Source organism: Aptenodytes forsteri, unplaced genomic scaffold (assembly GCF_000699145.1).
Source record: "Aptenodytes forsteri isolate BGI_AS27 unplaced genomic scaffold, ASM69914v1 Scaffold265, whole genome shotgun sequence".
NCBI classification, from domain to species: domain Eukaryota; kingdom Metazoa; phylum Chordata; class Aves; order Sphenisciformes; family Spheniscidae; genus Aptenodytes; species Aptenodytes forsteri.
This window is the reverse complement of record NW_008796175.1, coordinates 1,554,467-1,569,643: the sequence shown is the minus strand read 5'-3', so window position 1 is coordinate 1,569,643 and position 15,177 is coordinate 1,554,467. Positions and strand designations below refer to the sequence as shown.

Here is a 15,177-nt window from a genome sequence, read left to right as displayed (position 1 = left end):
CTCTAAAACTGCATTGATGGATAATTTTGGGGTAGAATAAAGTGTTAATTGCTCCACAAAAATGTAATACTATTTTTACTAAAGATTCAGCATGCATGATGCAAACTCGCAGCAGAAAAGACCTGAAAAATGAGACTCATCTTCCCTCCATGAGCATAAGTTTCATTACCACAGCCGCTACATTGTTGCATGCTGCAATTTCTTAAAAATTACTTTTCAATGATTTTTTTGTGTGTGTGTGTGTTTCTTATAATTATTTAAATGATTAATGGACCGAGATAACAGGAATAGTAGAAACAATTTATTGGGCGGTAGCTTATCTGATAGCAAGTACAAGCTGATGAAGTTGAGAAGTCTTTTGTGTTCTTTTCTGTTGGAGAGTTAAAAATCTCTAAGTATTACTAATTGTAAAATGTGGACTGTTCTTTTCTGTTGGAGAGTTAAAAATCTGTAAGTATTACTAATTGTAAAATGTGGATCAACAGGATTGTTACACTGATAACTTACTTCTTTTAGGAGCAAAAGTTCTTCCACCTCCATCCAACCTGGACTACTCATTTATCCAAATCTGCACCCTGAACTGGACGTGGAACCCCCCAGAGAACGTCAGCAGTAGTTGTGATCTGGAGTATTCCAGCGACATCGTGATTGATGAGGTCCCTCAGAACAAAAGAGTAAGTGTATCGCCTCTTTAAACTCTGCCATGCTCCCGTAAATGTCTTATTGTGATAAAATTGTGTGTGTGTAAGCATATATACATATATAAAAATACAGTTTTTATATAGCCTTTAATTCTTGTCATGGGATCAAAACCTCAAAAATGAGTCATATCAGCATGTGGGATCTTCAGAACAGAAAAATCTGTCTGTCGCTCTCTGATAATTGAGCTGCTACTGATAACATGGAAGTACCGTAATAATAATGTGAAAGGACTTGTTTCAGTCTTTGCTTATGCAGCTTTCTAGAAAAAATAAAATATATACGGGGTAGTCTACATCCTTAAGACTGAAATGGCAATCTGCAAAGGCTGATCTCCTTCACTTTGAACTCAATTTAAGAAAGAGGTGTGCACATTAACATTGGTGTAGTTCAGATTTGACAGTACAGTGTCTTCTGGAGGTAATGCCAGGTATTAACATATTCCCATGTTCGTCAGTGCCCACACTTACAATTAGCCACGGGGGTTGTGTTACGAATACAACATGGAACACATTCGTTCACTGGAACAGAAATTGTAAAATTTCTTTGTTTTGGGCTTTTGTTTTTATTTCTGTGTTAGATGGTTTGCAGCCCAGATGTGATCCTTGGTGTGGATTAACAACTGTTTGGTCAGGACTGAGAGCAGCATTGCCGCGGTACTGAAGAGGCTGTAGGACAAATATTTTTACAATTTATTGCCAGTAAGATAGTATGCTATCAGTCCATAATTCCAAACTGTCAGAATTTGAAGCCTTCAGTATGCACCGACTGTGGGGTTGGCAAGTGCTGCTATTTTGGATACGGTTGAAATTGATACGATGCTTCTGGAAACAGTCTTTTGTTGTTGAGCCCTATTACCATTTTATGGCCTGATGTTTACAACGGCCTCTTCACAGTGACTGCTGTGCTTTTCTGACAGCTCCAGGATATCCTGGACTTGAAGTAAGGCTGTGGCTTCACAAACAGCTGAGCTGATCTAGTGGCTGAACACTCCTAAAAGGGTGATACTTCATTTTTGACACGCCTTTCTCTAATGATCATCGGACCTTTAGATGAGCCAGTTGAACTTGCTAACTCAGCAGAAACCTGTTTACCTCTTCTGATGGGTTCATTAACAAATTAACAAGTTGAAAGTCTGCTTGGTAAACAAGCTGAATGAGTTTGTGGAAGGTCTAACAGCTGTTAAGGTCCACAGCCGTGAAAGAGCTGTGGGACAGCAGTTTCACACGACAGGATGAACCAGACTGCGTATCGTCTTGCTGCGTCTTTTTGCGTTACAGCTGGTACAACCTAGTCTGTTCATTGCTGTTTGATTTCCTTGCCCTCTCATTAGCGCCAATTTATTTTTTTTTTTTAATACACGAGTGGTTACACCATTCTTTGGTCATAACAAAGATATTTCTTTTGTGTCCTGTGTCCAGTTAAGTAAAAGGCATCCCCCTAGCTCAAGAAAAGGTGCTCAAGAAAGTGTATGATAAAAGGGTAAGCCTTTTTCTCACACAAACGCATACTCTCTTCTGAAAATGGAAGCTCATGGACTACTTGGGCCTGATGTGGTGTCACTGTATTTAATAGCCATTTGTGGATTTGTTTTGATAATTTCTTTCTTTTGCTCCTTAAATCCATGCAAACTCTTCTTGCTTTTTGGTTATATCTTCAAGTGTTCTTTCTTCTGTTTGTCATGCGCTCATGTGCACACACACAGAAAGATGAAGGGTAGATCTGTAAGCTGCTGTTTATATAGCTGTAGTATAAACATGCTTATTTTGCATTATCCATGAAGACTTACTCTAGGTTCATTTTCCCACACATTATACTTGTTCCTTGATCTCTGTGTGGCCTTTGCTCCTGTCTAGAGGTCACTGGAGTAGAAGCAGTTTTCTTTTCGTGAGTTCTGAGTGCGCCTGATGAGGAAAAAGAAAAGCTAAGTGATGCTGAGGCTTCCCATGTTGTCAGACCCTCATTTCATTTGGCTTTGAGTTGCAGTCTTTCTGAGAGGCTGTAATGTATTCTTACATTAATAGTAATTCCCATGTGTCTGATACGGTGTGCCAAATGTTCTGGTTGTCTTTCCCCCCATCTAAACCCAGGAATGGAGTAAGAGTCGCTTCCGTGTGACAGATATGTTCTTGAATGAGGAAATGCGTTTCAAAGTGAGAAGTGAATGCAAGTACGATAATGCCAGCAAGCCCAGCCGATGGGTGGAGACCTCTCTTCTGCCAAAAGGTAACACGTGCAGCAGCCAGACCTGAGACAGATGTGCCTGTCTTGGCCTGAGGAGACACAGCCTTTTTTCTGTCCTATTTTAACAAAATATCGTAGAAATATGTCATAGAGAAATAGTGAGAGACCAGAGACAAGGGCTAGTTCAATTGATGGAGCTTAAACAGAACGATTATGCTACGTTTAAACACAGCTGGAGTGTTCTGATGCTTAAAACCTTATGGGTGAGCTTGTAAAATTTAAATGCTCTTCCAAGGCGATGATGTGATTCCTGTTACTCCTCTTGTCCCTGCCGTGCTGTGGTTGTGGGATAAGAGATAACTTATGTTGTGTTAAGCCTGCTGACTTCATGACTAACATCTAAGTCAGTTTATTTTGTATGATTTTTCTGTACAAGCATAAGTCCCTAAAATAATCCCACATTTGTAAATGTTAGGGGGATGAATCTAGCAAATTTAACAACTTGTTGAATAAATAAGGGACTTAATTAAATAATTATAGTAGGGTTATCTCAAAAGAGATGACTGAGGTCTAGAAAGCTGTGCATAGTAAAATGAATAGAGAAAAAATATTTTTTGTTTCTTGACATCTAGAAATAAGGAGTCCATAGCAAAATTTTTAGGAAGCAGGCTTTAAGGAATAATGTATTCTGCTGGATGCTGGAAGTTAGGAGGTACAGCAAGGAAATAAAGCTTCTTGCCTTGAGTAGTAAAAGTCTGTCTAACCCAGAAGCGTGACTTGATGTGGATGAAAACTGCATGCGGATGGGAGAATCTGAGACCTTATCAGGCTTGTCAAAATGGTATCTTATCATGTTTGTCAAAATGGTATTCTGGAAAATCAGGGAAGCAGATCATTAGGACAGCATGTACTAAACATGAGGCTTTTAAAAGTTTGCTTGCAGATAAAATATTTTTAAATACTTCTTGGAATAGGAAAACCAGTTTCATTTTCCTGTACTCTTAGGCAGTCGCTACTTCAGGGAGAATGCAGGCTTGGAAGTAGAAGGTAGTTTGGGGTTTGCTATCAATAAAGGTCTGGACTGTTGATAAAATTAGCTGGTTTGGTTTTTTTTTTTTAGTTCTTGGAGACATTGCAACTTGTTAAAAGGAAAAAATATCTAATGTGCTGTAATATGATAATACAGTATAAAGAACTTGTACCATACAAAAATGCAAGATTGAATATGAAAGACTTTATTCCGTAATTGCTCTGCCTGGGAGATACATTAATGTCTCTGTTCGCAATTGCAATGTACTCATTTGTATTTATGTTCTGTAATTTGGGTTTTCAATACGTTGAAGAAGTTGAATGTCTAGAGGTATATGGGTCTCAATTAAAAATTCAACTTAGCCCAATGTTGCTTTTGTCCGTATTTAAGATCTGCAGGTATTTCCATTTTCAGAATACTGAGAAACTAATACTGTATCTGGAGAAGATACTATCATTAAATGCTGCCTATTTTTAACGTTCATGGCTGTAATAATTATAACAAAGCTAAGTGCTATCCCTATAATTGCCAGTTACTTTAACTCCTTTTTAAAGTATCTGTAGTTTAATAGAACAAAGTATTTTCCTGACTCAGCACATTGTCCTTAGCATCAGGTAACTCTATGTAGTAATTCAGACGTGCTGGAAACTGAGATTCCCTGTTATGATTAGCTTGCGTTTAGAAGTTGCCCTGCTGAGACTTCAGCTATTGCAAGCAATAAACAACTGGAATTCATCACTGGCTATGCCGTGACAGGCAGCGCAGGCTGCGAGGTAACCCATCTTTGCCTTCCAGACATTTTCATTTATGTAAAAAGGGATGTTTTATTTCTGGAAACTGGGGAGAAGACTTTCCTGGCAAAATAAATATTAAGAGACCTTTCCAACTTGCCTTGCAGGTATTCCAGGTACTGCTGCTGTTGACTTGAGCTGTGTTTGGCACAATTTGGAGTACATGGTTTGTAGGTGGCGTCCTGGGGAGAATGCAAGCAGTGATACCAATTATACGTTGTTCTACTGGTTCGTATGAACTTTTTATTCCCAACTCTAAAGTGCTTCAGCGCTAATCTTTAGTTTTACATTACACATTTTACTTGTCCACTTCCTGTTGCTTTGAAAGATCCCAGGGCATTGCATACAAGTTAGCGTTGGGTCCTGTCCAACAGAAAACTTCACTGCTGAAGGGTCAAGAGGTTGCTGTTGCTGAGTCTTTTTGTTGATGTAACTATTAATGTGAACCACTGGCTGCTTCTGTAGCCCGTTTTAAAATAACTGCTATTGCTTTCTAATTTTTTTGAATTGTGGATTCAAAGAGGGAAGAATTAAGAACTGAGCTAGACCAATATATTAATTGCTTTCTTTGCAGCCCGACCAACATGGGCCATTTAAGTCAGAGTCACTCACTAATGTATGTGTCAGCTCTTAAATGATTGGAAAATGGTATGAAAGCATTAATAACACTTAGCAGTAGTTTTCTTTGTATCTTCTATGTCATAAATAACCAATTCACCTTGAAAGTTATGGAGAACATCTTTTCATCATCATCCACCCTTGTCAGCTGACTGCTATAAATAGACTCTTGTTCCAAAGGAACAGAGTTGTGGTGTGAGCAAAAACTTGGCAGCGAGATCTGCGCACGCTAATCTACACATACTTCTGCATGTTGATGGGGCTTGTGAAACGCCACATTGCAGTAGCTTCTGTAGAAATATTGAAGTTTTCTTTCTGAAAGCCCGTTGTTGTATTTTCAAATCAGCTTTCCGTCTTATCTGAACTAACTAAATAAACTTTTTCCTCTTCCTCTCCAGTGGCAGTCTCGCGGGCTAACTGTTCAATTTAATGCATTTGGACAGCAAACAGCAGAAAACTTGCTGCTTTAGTTAAATGCAGGGAGGACTGTTCTCTCTCTAAACTGCTACTCAAAGAACAGTGACAGTTGAAGGTACTGTTCAATGCCAACAGTACAGGCATTGAAGGTCTGAATTTCTGGGTATATGGATACTTACTGGAATAATGCTTTAATTAGAGCTATATATTTTCAACTTTAGTGAAAGATATAGCTGCAGTGACAGCAAAGTGTTTTGATTCATGCTGCTTAGAAAGAAAAAGACTTTTTTCTAGTTTTAAAGCTGAAAACTAAGGAAACACGACTTTTGGAGTGAAAGATACATTTTCAATAATGCAGGTGAGGGTTTGTTTTTGGTTGCGTTTGGGATTTTTCGTCTATATTTTGGGTTTTTTTCCCAGAAATGACTGAACAATGACCTGAAAAATTATGGCTTAGTTCCAACTTATATTCTCCTTCATTGATATTTTCCTCTAAAACCCTATCTTTTCATCCAAAGTGAACATGAATATGACATTAGCTTAGAACAAATGAATCCAGTCAGTGCACAGTAATACTTGCTGAAACGGAGCCTACGAGAGCAGGTTGGTGCATCGGCTCTGTGCTGTCTGCTCTGAATGCCTCCCGTCTTCATCAGCCCCAGGGCGGGGAGGTGAGAAGGGTGGATAAAATGGGGTCTGTCCTGAAAACAGGACAGATGGTTTTGGCTTCCCCAGCCCCTATATATTGAGATGTGAAGTAGGGGAACGTCACTCCTATTGTGCTCCTAAATGAAGCTCTGATTTACTCTATATCACTTTTAAATAAATAAATAATCAGTTTTCTCGGGAGGAAAAGCTACTGGCATATTTTCCTTGGGACTTGGGGAACAAAGAGAAGCAGGGAAGAAGGCTGTTATAGCTGCTCTGTTACTGGAAGTGAATACTGACATTTTGAAAAGCAAATGCAGGCAATAGGTGAAACGTGATCATCTCAAGCACGAGCTGCAACACCTAAGGCATTGCTGAAGGAGATTGATCAGCTCATTCTGTCAGAGAAGTGAAATTCTGTTGATGGGAAGTGATCCAAATTAGTTTGCTTTCTATTTTTTTTTTTTTCCTTGAAATTGTTTTCCCATGTGGAAAATGTAAACCAAAGATGAAAGCAGCTGTTACATTTGGTGCTTGGATATAAAGCAAACCTGCTTCTCTTTCTGCTACTTGACACTCTTTACAAAAATAATATTCTTTCTAAAGCTTGAGATAAATGAGACGCTTCCTTGCTTAGCTTTATGTTTATATACACTATAGTACAGCTTTAATGCAAGATCAGTCTTTAGAATTTGTAACAGGTTTAAGAACAAGCTTGCCCCTTGCTGTCTTATTTTTTTGACGTTTAAAAAAATGTTTTTATTCCTATAGGTTTGATGGTTTGAAAAACCATAAGAAGTGCAACAACTATTCTATGCACCAAGGAATCTTTGTATGCATTTTCAATCTTAGCTTCCCAAAAGTCACCAATCCTTACCCAACTATACGTATTTTGATTAGAGGTGATTCTGAAGAAATTAGGCCTGTGTGTGCAAGTGAAAATCCTACCACCCTTGGTAAGTTTAACACCATTGCCGTGGTTTAACCTCAGATTGAGCTTCTTGGTTGGATACTCCATTTTCTTCAGATTTCCCATAGGGTCTTATGAATAGACCTAAAGAAGTGTAGTCTGACTGGCATCAGCCATGATAGATTCATATTGATAATGCCTCATGGACCTTTGTGGTCCTCCCCGTTTTGATAGGGTATATTTCATGCCCCCAGGATACATAACAACAAGACTTTCACACCTAACTATTTCCACAACAGGTCTTAATTGTCCCAGTACTCAGTATTAGAATGTCTTATTTTTAGATGACTATAATCCCCAGCACAGCAGGTAAAGACCAAGATTCCCAGTACACAGCCTTCTCAGTCGGTAGAGCATGGGAAGCTGAAAAGTCCTTGACTAGTGTAAGCACTACTGAGCCACAACTAAAACATCTGTGTGTTATCAACATTGTTCTCCTCCTAAATCCAAAACACAGCACTGTACCAGCTACTGGGAAGGAAATTAACTCTATCCCTGCCGAAACCAGGACAACCACATTATAAAAAATAATTAAAAAAAGAAGTTTTTTAGTATATCGTTGTGTTTGAGAAGCTTGCACCTCATAAGCTGTGGATGAGACAACATGATTAGATGCTCCCTTCTTCTATTGATCTTTGATTTGGGAATTATATAGACAGGGTTTGGGTTTTGGGGGGTGGGGGCGTCTTTTCCACTCATTTTTACTCTTATTCTTTAGTTGTTTTTATTCTTTCTTGACTTTTTGGTGCTAACTTTTTCCTCTTTCTGTTCCTAAACTGGTGTAAGTGTAATATTCTGCAATACAGGACTCAAACAATTTTTGGAAGCAGTGAAATATACTTTTTAACTAATTCTTCCATTTTGCATTTCAGTAAAGCCTGCTACACCAAGACAAGTTACACTGTCAAAGATTAATGATGAAATATATGTAGAATGGAGTGAATCAGATACCTTTCCAGAAAACTGTTTATTTTATGAAGTTGAATATCACAATGGTGATTTGGACACCACTCAGATAATTAAAGTAATTTTTCATTACTTACAGTTAACTGATTTTTTTTCCTATGTATCTTTTATAATTCGTGTTGATATTCACAGTAACTCAAATATTTGCTGTTTAAAAATGAAAAATTATATATGCTGCATGTGAATGGGTCTGGTGCACTAGCTGGCAGTGTTGTGTGGACATAAGGTTTTTTTCCCATACAGTAGGTTCCTGGTAGTAATATCTATACAACACGATTCATATGAGTCTTCTGAATCCTTGCCATCATTTCTTATGGCAAAGCAGTAATATGTAAGAACAGTCCGATAAAGTATACACTAAACTAAACAACACTTATCAGGGAATACACTGAGGTGCATGTACCTATTTGCTTTTCAGCGATACGGGACTTTGCTCTGCTGGTGTTGGGTTTTCCTGTTGTTGGTATGTGCTCGGTCGGATGACTGCCTTGTGCTTGAATGATGTGACTTGATTACCATAAAGCGAAATTAATTGTATGTGCTCACAAGAACACAGAATGTTACACAGAAAAGCAAGGGGGTAAAAAGACTGAGGATGGGGGTGAAGAAAAAGATGTGCACTCTTAGATACACTGATTTTAATGTATGTATAAAAAGCATTGACTTCAGTGTCTGGATGTGCTCATGCCTGTATCTGCATAGCCAAACTGACTGTACTGTTTGATCAGAATGATAAACAACAAGATAAATTTAAAAGTAAGGTGGCAGTCTTCTCCTGCAGAGCATATTTAGTTTTGTCCTACCCCAAATTTAGCAAAGTTGAATAATACCAACGTTCCTCAGGAAACTGGCATTTTGGATCAAAAGTAAGTGAAGTTTGATCCCAGCTAGTGTGTTTACATGTCTCCGTAGAGGCATCACAGAAGACTTTTGCACGGTCAAAGTTGGATCAGCATTGCTGCCCTGACAGAGAGGGGAAGGCAGCGTAAATCACAGATGTTTCTCAAAAAAAAAAAAAAAGCAATGTTCCAGACACCGAGTCTTAGTATAATCATTGATGTCAAATGCTGTATGATAGATGTAGCAGTGAATAAGTTTTAAATCTTAGCTTTGGAATCTCTACTTGGGCAGCCTGTGTTGGTTGAATGCTACTGTGTCCTTTTTTATGAAGTTCAGTATTCACAAAAAGATCTTCCATCAAAACATTGGGAATACATTAACTGCACAATGAAAATGGGCTTGTTATTAGCCCATTATAAATGGGCTGAGAATACATTGGTAATTGAACAAGGCAAATTACCTTTTCTTTTCACCTTAGGTTGAAAATAATTATACGTCAATACCTAGCGTTGATCCTAATAGCAGGTACATCTTCAAAGTGAGAGCAAAACCAAAGCCCGAGTGTTACAGCAGCAAGCTCTGTAGTGACTGGAGTGAAGAAAAGAGTATTGGTGAGAACTATTGTTCCTGCAATTTGTTGCACTTTATTCTTCGTCTGTAAGGCATCTAATACCTTTTGTCTGCTAAGTAAATGGGAGTTGAAGATCATCTTCCTATGTATCTATTAAATTTTAGGTGAAAAGAGAGCAACAGAGTTCTAGTCCTTCAGCAGTGCCATCAGTTACTGCCTGTACTGCTATACATGTAGATGGGGTTTGCCATCCGTGTAGCTGTGCAATAACCCCGTTCCAGTGCTGTCAGTTTTTCAGCCCTCAGTCTTGCTGGTTTTCATTTTCTTGCCAAATGTACCTACATTATAATATCATGCTTTGAAAAATGAGTCCTTGCCTACAAAAGTGCTAGTATATTTGAAAAACATACAGTTTGTGAATTAATTAGAGAATTAATTGTCATTATTCCTAAAAAGCCTCCCAAAACATCCTTAAGTTTCTACAATTTTTGTTTTCCAGGTGAGAAGACGGACTCTACGTTCCATTTTGTTTTAATAATCATCATTCCATTAACAGTAGCAGTATCTACGATAATTCTACTAGTTTATCTAAAAAGGTAATTAACGATCTCCCTTTCTTTACAATCCACTAATTCTGATCGGTCTGTGACTTGCGTTACGATTCATCTTTCTTCCAGGTAACTGTCCGTGATGTGGCATGTTTCAGGAGCAGCTGTTTTATCCATGACATGCATTGCATAACAAAAATGGCAGCACCGTTGTGCCTCAGTCATTAGAATTAGGTTTATAGACCATACACATGCTCTGGTTGCACTTGGGTAACGTTGCTTATGTATGCTTACAGTTAGATTCTTGTTGCACAGCCATTGCATCCCCTCTCTTTAAGCAATGAAGCCCAAATTCAAAATTAAGCTTATATAGTATATTTTACCAGATTTTTTTAAAAAGTCTACTTTTGCTACTGTCTTTGTCAACAGTGAAAATTATTTAGAATCTGGCTGTGTGAATATTCCCACTTCCTTTTGGTTTGGGGAGTAAAAAGGAGAATTGGGCTACAGTTGCAGAGAATGAAAGGTGGTCAGTGATGTCAAAGCTGATTCTACAAATTTTCTTGACTGCACCCAAATAGGACATTGAAGTGGTGACTTTTAAATTAATACGTCTTTCATCTAAAGCTTTTCTTTTTAATTTTCTGAAGGCTGAAGATATTAATTCTTCCACCAATTCCAGACCCTAGAGAAATTCTTAAGCGCATGTTTGGAGAGCAGAATGAGGATTCCCAGGTTAGTAAGAAGCTGTTGGGCGAACTAATCTATTGAACCAGAATCTGTAGGCTTCCGATTTTCTTTTTCCTAATACTTATGTCTATCTTAAAACCAACTGTATATAAGTAAGTATATCATATGAAGATTAAGTATTTACAATAGTAAGAATTGTTCAGAAACAGTTACCCAAAGCTGAGAGGGATTTTTTTCCCTCAAATTTTCTAGATACATCAGTAGAATTGCATTATTCTGTTATTTCACAGACTGTTAATCCCTTAAATGTGTTTTGGTTTGCTTTGGGGGTTGGGGGTTTTGGGTGGGGGTTTTCTGGTTGGGGTTTTTTGGGGGGGTTGGGGTTTTTTTTTGTTTTGTTTTTTTTTTATTGCAACTCCATTAAACTACTTCTCCTGAAGATTCAGATCTTTCTCTGCTAGTTGCTCATATTTATGATGCTGAATAAAGCTATTCATATTTGACTTCCAGAAACTTACATTTTTAGCACTTTCACATTTATCACAGTCAGTTAGCTATGAAGTAAATCAGGACACTTAGCTTTTCATTGGCAAAAGAACAAAACTAATTATAGCTGCTTCAAGCTTGGGTTGATGAAAAACTTGCTATGGGCCCTTACTTCAGGAAAAATAAACATAATACTGATTATGGAAACTCTTATTTCTAAACAAATCTAACTCCGTAGCTCTTTATAAAAATCCTAAGGGAAGTACACTGACAAGCCCTAATTCAAACCTGGACATGAGGCAATGTATGTTGTTCTCTAAACACAGTCCTTGTATGGAAGGGACCTTCAGACTCACTGTGGCATTTCAAAATTGATGCCACCTGTGAAACATACGCAGAGGATAATGGCTACCTGGAAGTCTGGCACTGCGTGTGCATTGGATGTTCTCCGTTGAACAGGGGTTGCAGGAATCGCTGACTTTTTGAAAATTAGTCTGCTTTTGTGGCCTCCCAATTGCAAATGGAGTCAGAGTCCAAAATCCAGTGTTCCCTTTTTCCACAGGGGTATTCCGAGTTCACGTAATAGTAAACCAGAACTATGTGGAAAGCATGGATCTGGCCTTCTAGTTTACTACCCTTTGGATAAATATTTCGGCATGTATTGGTCATTATGGGACCAAGATGGGACTCTCGGCCATGAGGATCATAAATACAGTAGCTGTTACACTTTGTCGTGCTTTGACAAGTGCTTTGTTACTGCCCCAAGTAATGCTATGTTCTTGCCCCTAAGTATTATCTTGATCTTCTCTATGTGCTCAGGGTCTCAGTGAAAACTCTACTAAGCCTGTGTATCCTCACTTCTCTGTCCTCCTGCCTGAGCTTCACCCATTAGCTGTAGTTGGAAGCACTCTTAAGATGGCGTCCAACCTTCAGTTCTTCCTTGTCTCCAGAGAGAGACTCTTCTGTCAGCCAGGCCCAAGCCATGTCCATAATAGGCACGATTTGTTGCCCAGCTACCTTGGCCTTTTCTCCATAATATAGGCTATACGTTGTGGAACGGGTCTGTCTTACTGGGCTGAAAAAAGAATGCTCGCCATGAAGAAGTGCTGTTAAAAATGTTGTTCTTCTCTTTCAGAGCTGTGCAAGGGATGATTCTGTGCATGCTTACGACAGATTAATTAAGGAAGAAGAAATTAATTCTTTAATTTTAACAGAAACTCCAGAGCGCACTAATTCTGAAAAAGAAAACTGATAAACTGTGCTTTACCAGTGAAAGATGAGGAAACTTTCATTCCTGCTCCCATACCTCAGGTGACAATGTAGATGTGAAGAGGCCTACAAGACGTTCACCGACTTTCACCTCACTGAGTCCTTTCTGAGCCTTACTTCTCTGTTGCTCAGAAGATACATCACTAACAGTGGCCATTCCTCCATCTCTGCTAGAAATACTCATCTTGGATCATTCGAGATGAGCGTGTGCATAACTTTCATCTGACTGCATTGCAGCATCTCTCGTTCTGGCTCCAGCCAGCTCTGCCCTATTACTTGTCATTTGCACTTGTGTTTGTGCCTCACATTAGACTGTAAATGAGTGTTTTGGAGCAAGAACTGTGACTTCTCTGAAGTATTTGGCTCAATTTTTGCAGCAGGCGAGATGAGGCTCGTTTACAGTAGTGGTTCATTAGTGCTACTACGTGGAACTGCTGCCAGGTAGGCTGCCAGGGCATGGACCATTTGTGGATGGCCTGTTTCGTGTGCTCCAGGGCAGGGCGCTTTCCAGAGGGCATTTATGGACTGACCTTCTTATGCTTCTGGTTGATGTGTGTCAGCTGTGGCCTGGTCAAACCCCATAAGAGGGTTGTTTTTTCTTTAAAAATATGTGTGAAAAGCCTCTCTGCTTTCCAGCTGGTATTCAGACTATTCATAGAGAAGTCTTTAGTTTTTTATCCTTTCAAGTGCCTGTCCTCAGATGCCTTGCCTTCATGGACTTGTTGAGTTAATTATACTTAGTTTAAAATGATAAATAGAATTTTTTACCTGTGTTGTGCAGTGGCAGATAACTGTATTGAGTCTCACCAGACTGTGATTCTACTTTGGCCATATTGGCCTGAAAACACCTGATTTTTGGAAGCTAACTCATCCTGAGTCTGTCCAGCAAAATTACCAGGGTGGATGCATGACTCCAAGGAGCTGTGGTCAGATTGATTAGCAAGTGCTAAACCACTGAAACCAAATTAATTCAAAGACTTCAATACCCATCCTTACTGCTGAGTTGATGGATTTCGGGGAAGAAGGGATGACAACCTTGGCCTGCTTTCTAAGGGATAAACTTTATTCTTTCTGTGGTAATGAGGCTGTGATTTGAGCTTCCCCTGTAGGAGCGTAGCAATTTGAAACAAGGTGCTGATTTGACCTTTTAAAAAAATTTTCTTCTATATTTTACTGCAGCAGCTTTATGACTTTTTTTTTAAATCATGAATGGATTTGTTCATTTTCTGATGGTTTTTGTTTTGAGGTTGCTTTACCCCAGCAAAGCTCAACAGACGTTTTCTGGCACAACTGTGACCTTTCTGTGCTCTGAAATCTGAGCATTAATTTCTACCCTGTGCTGCAAGGGTGTTAACAGCAGTACCTTGACTGTGCTGGAGGCAGCAAGTAATGTAATGGGGAGAAAGGGATCCATGCAAGCTGGTTATGGTTAGTGTTCAGAAATTTCTTGCTCCTCCTGGCTAAGTGCAGACACATTAGTCGTTGATACAGACAGTCTTAGCAGACTGGAAAGAGATCTCCTCAGAAGTTTGCTAGGAACAAACTCTATGGTCACTAACCTTTTAAAGTTCAGCCCTGTCCTCAAACTCAATTCAATGAAATACCTGAAATGAAATGCTACATTTTTAGAACATACTGTTCTGCGAGAAGTAGAACTAACGGAGCTTGCTTTTTAGCTACAAATTTACATCATTTACCCACTTATGTATTCCCTCCCTCTCTGAATAAATCCAATTCTTTCCCCAGTCCCCACTGAGCCTCTCAAATGTACAGTTTCCTACACTTGCTAGGAACAAACTCTATGGTCACTAACCTTTTAAAGCTGTCCTCTGTCCTCAAACTCAATTCAATGAAATACCTGAAATGAAATTTTTAGAACATACTGTTCTGCGAGAAGTAGAACTAACGGAGTGCTTTTTAGAGCTACAAATTTACATCATTTACCCACTTATGTATTCCCTCCCTCTCTGAATAAATCCAATTCTTTCCCCAGTCCCCACTGAGCCTCTCAAATGTACAGTTTCCTACACATCTCTTATCTACCTCTCGTTAGTGGCGGTAGAAAGGGGAGGAGAAATGTAGCAGAACTAGCAGACCCCATATTAGCTTAAATCTTTTACTTACAATCAGGCTGAAAAAAAAAGACGACATAAAAACTGGTTAATGAGACAAAACGAGAACAAAGCCTCAGGGATTTCAATGAGATAAAACTCAGGTTATAGAAAGTCAGCTAGCAGCACTATTTGATATTCCAGAGGTAAAGGAATAGCGTGGGGGAAAGGGTAATTAAATTCCTGTGCCAACTTCACTCCCTCTCCTCTACAACATTCATATCATTATAGTGATATAAATATTTCTCAAATCTACCTCATCTAGAATGTTGCTCATCAGAGACCACTAGACAAACAGAAATGTATGACTTCAAGATAAGTAAGTGTAACAGTGTAATA

The 15,177-nt window shown here is 38.8% G+C and overlaps 1 protein-coding gene across 1 annotated transcript; it reads left to right on the top strand.

Moving 5' to 3' along the window:
• Positions 1-527: 527 nt before the first annotated feature.
• On the top strand, positions 528-14,497 carry IL13RA1 (interleukin 13 receptor subunit alpha 1). The gene is made up of 9 exons (XM_009287590.2): positions 528-674; positions 2,790-2,925; positions 4,812-4,932; positions 7,159-7,343; positions 8,230-8,381; positions 9,642-9,774; positions 10,234-10,330; positions 10,933-11,017; positions 12,594-14,497. Exons 2-9 carry the CDS (start codon positions 2,823-2,825, stop codon positions 12,708-12,710), a joined length of 993 nt encoding a protein of 330 aa, XP_009285865.1. The 5' UTR covers positions 528-674; positions 2,790-2,822; the 3' UTR covers positions 12,711-14,497.
• Positions 14,498-15,177: the final 680 nt, after the last annotated feature.

What these genes read in the sequence shown, in the direction of transcription:
- IL13RA1 (XM_009287590.2), top strand. Translation starts at nt 2,823, where the DNA reads ATGTTCTTGAATGAGGAAATGCGTTTCAAAGTGAGAAGTGAATGCAAG. An exon ending in GACCTCTCTTCTGCCAAAAG is followed by an intron (nt 2,926 to 4,811) that starts GTAACACGTGCA and finishes CTTGCCTTGCAG; the next exon opens with GTATTCCAGGTACTGCTGCT. An exon ending in GAGTGAAGAAAAGAGTATTG is followed by an intron (nt 9,775 to 10,233) that starts GTGAGAACTATT and finishes TTTGTTTTCCAG; the next exon opens with GTGAGAAGACGGACTCTACG.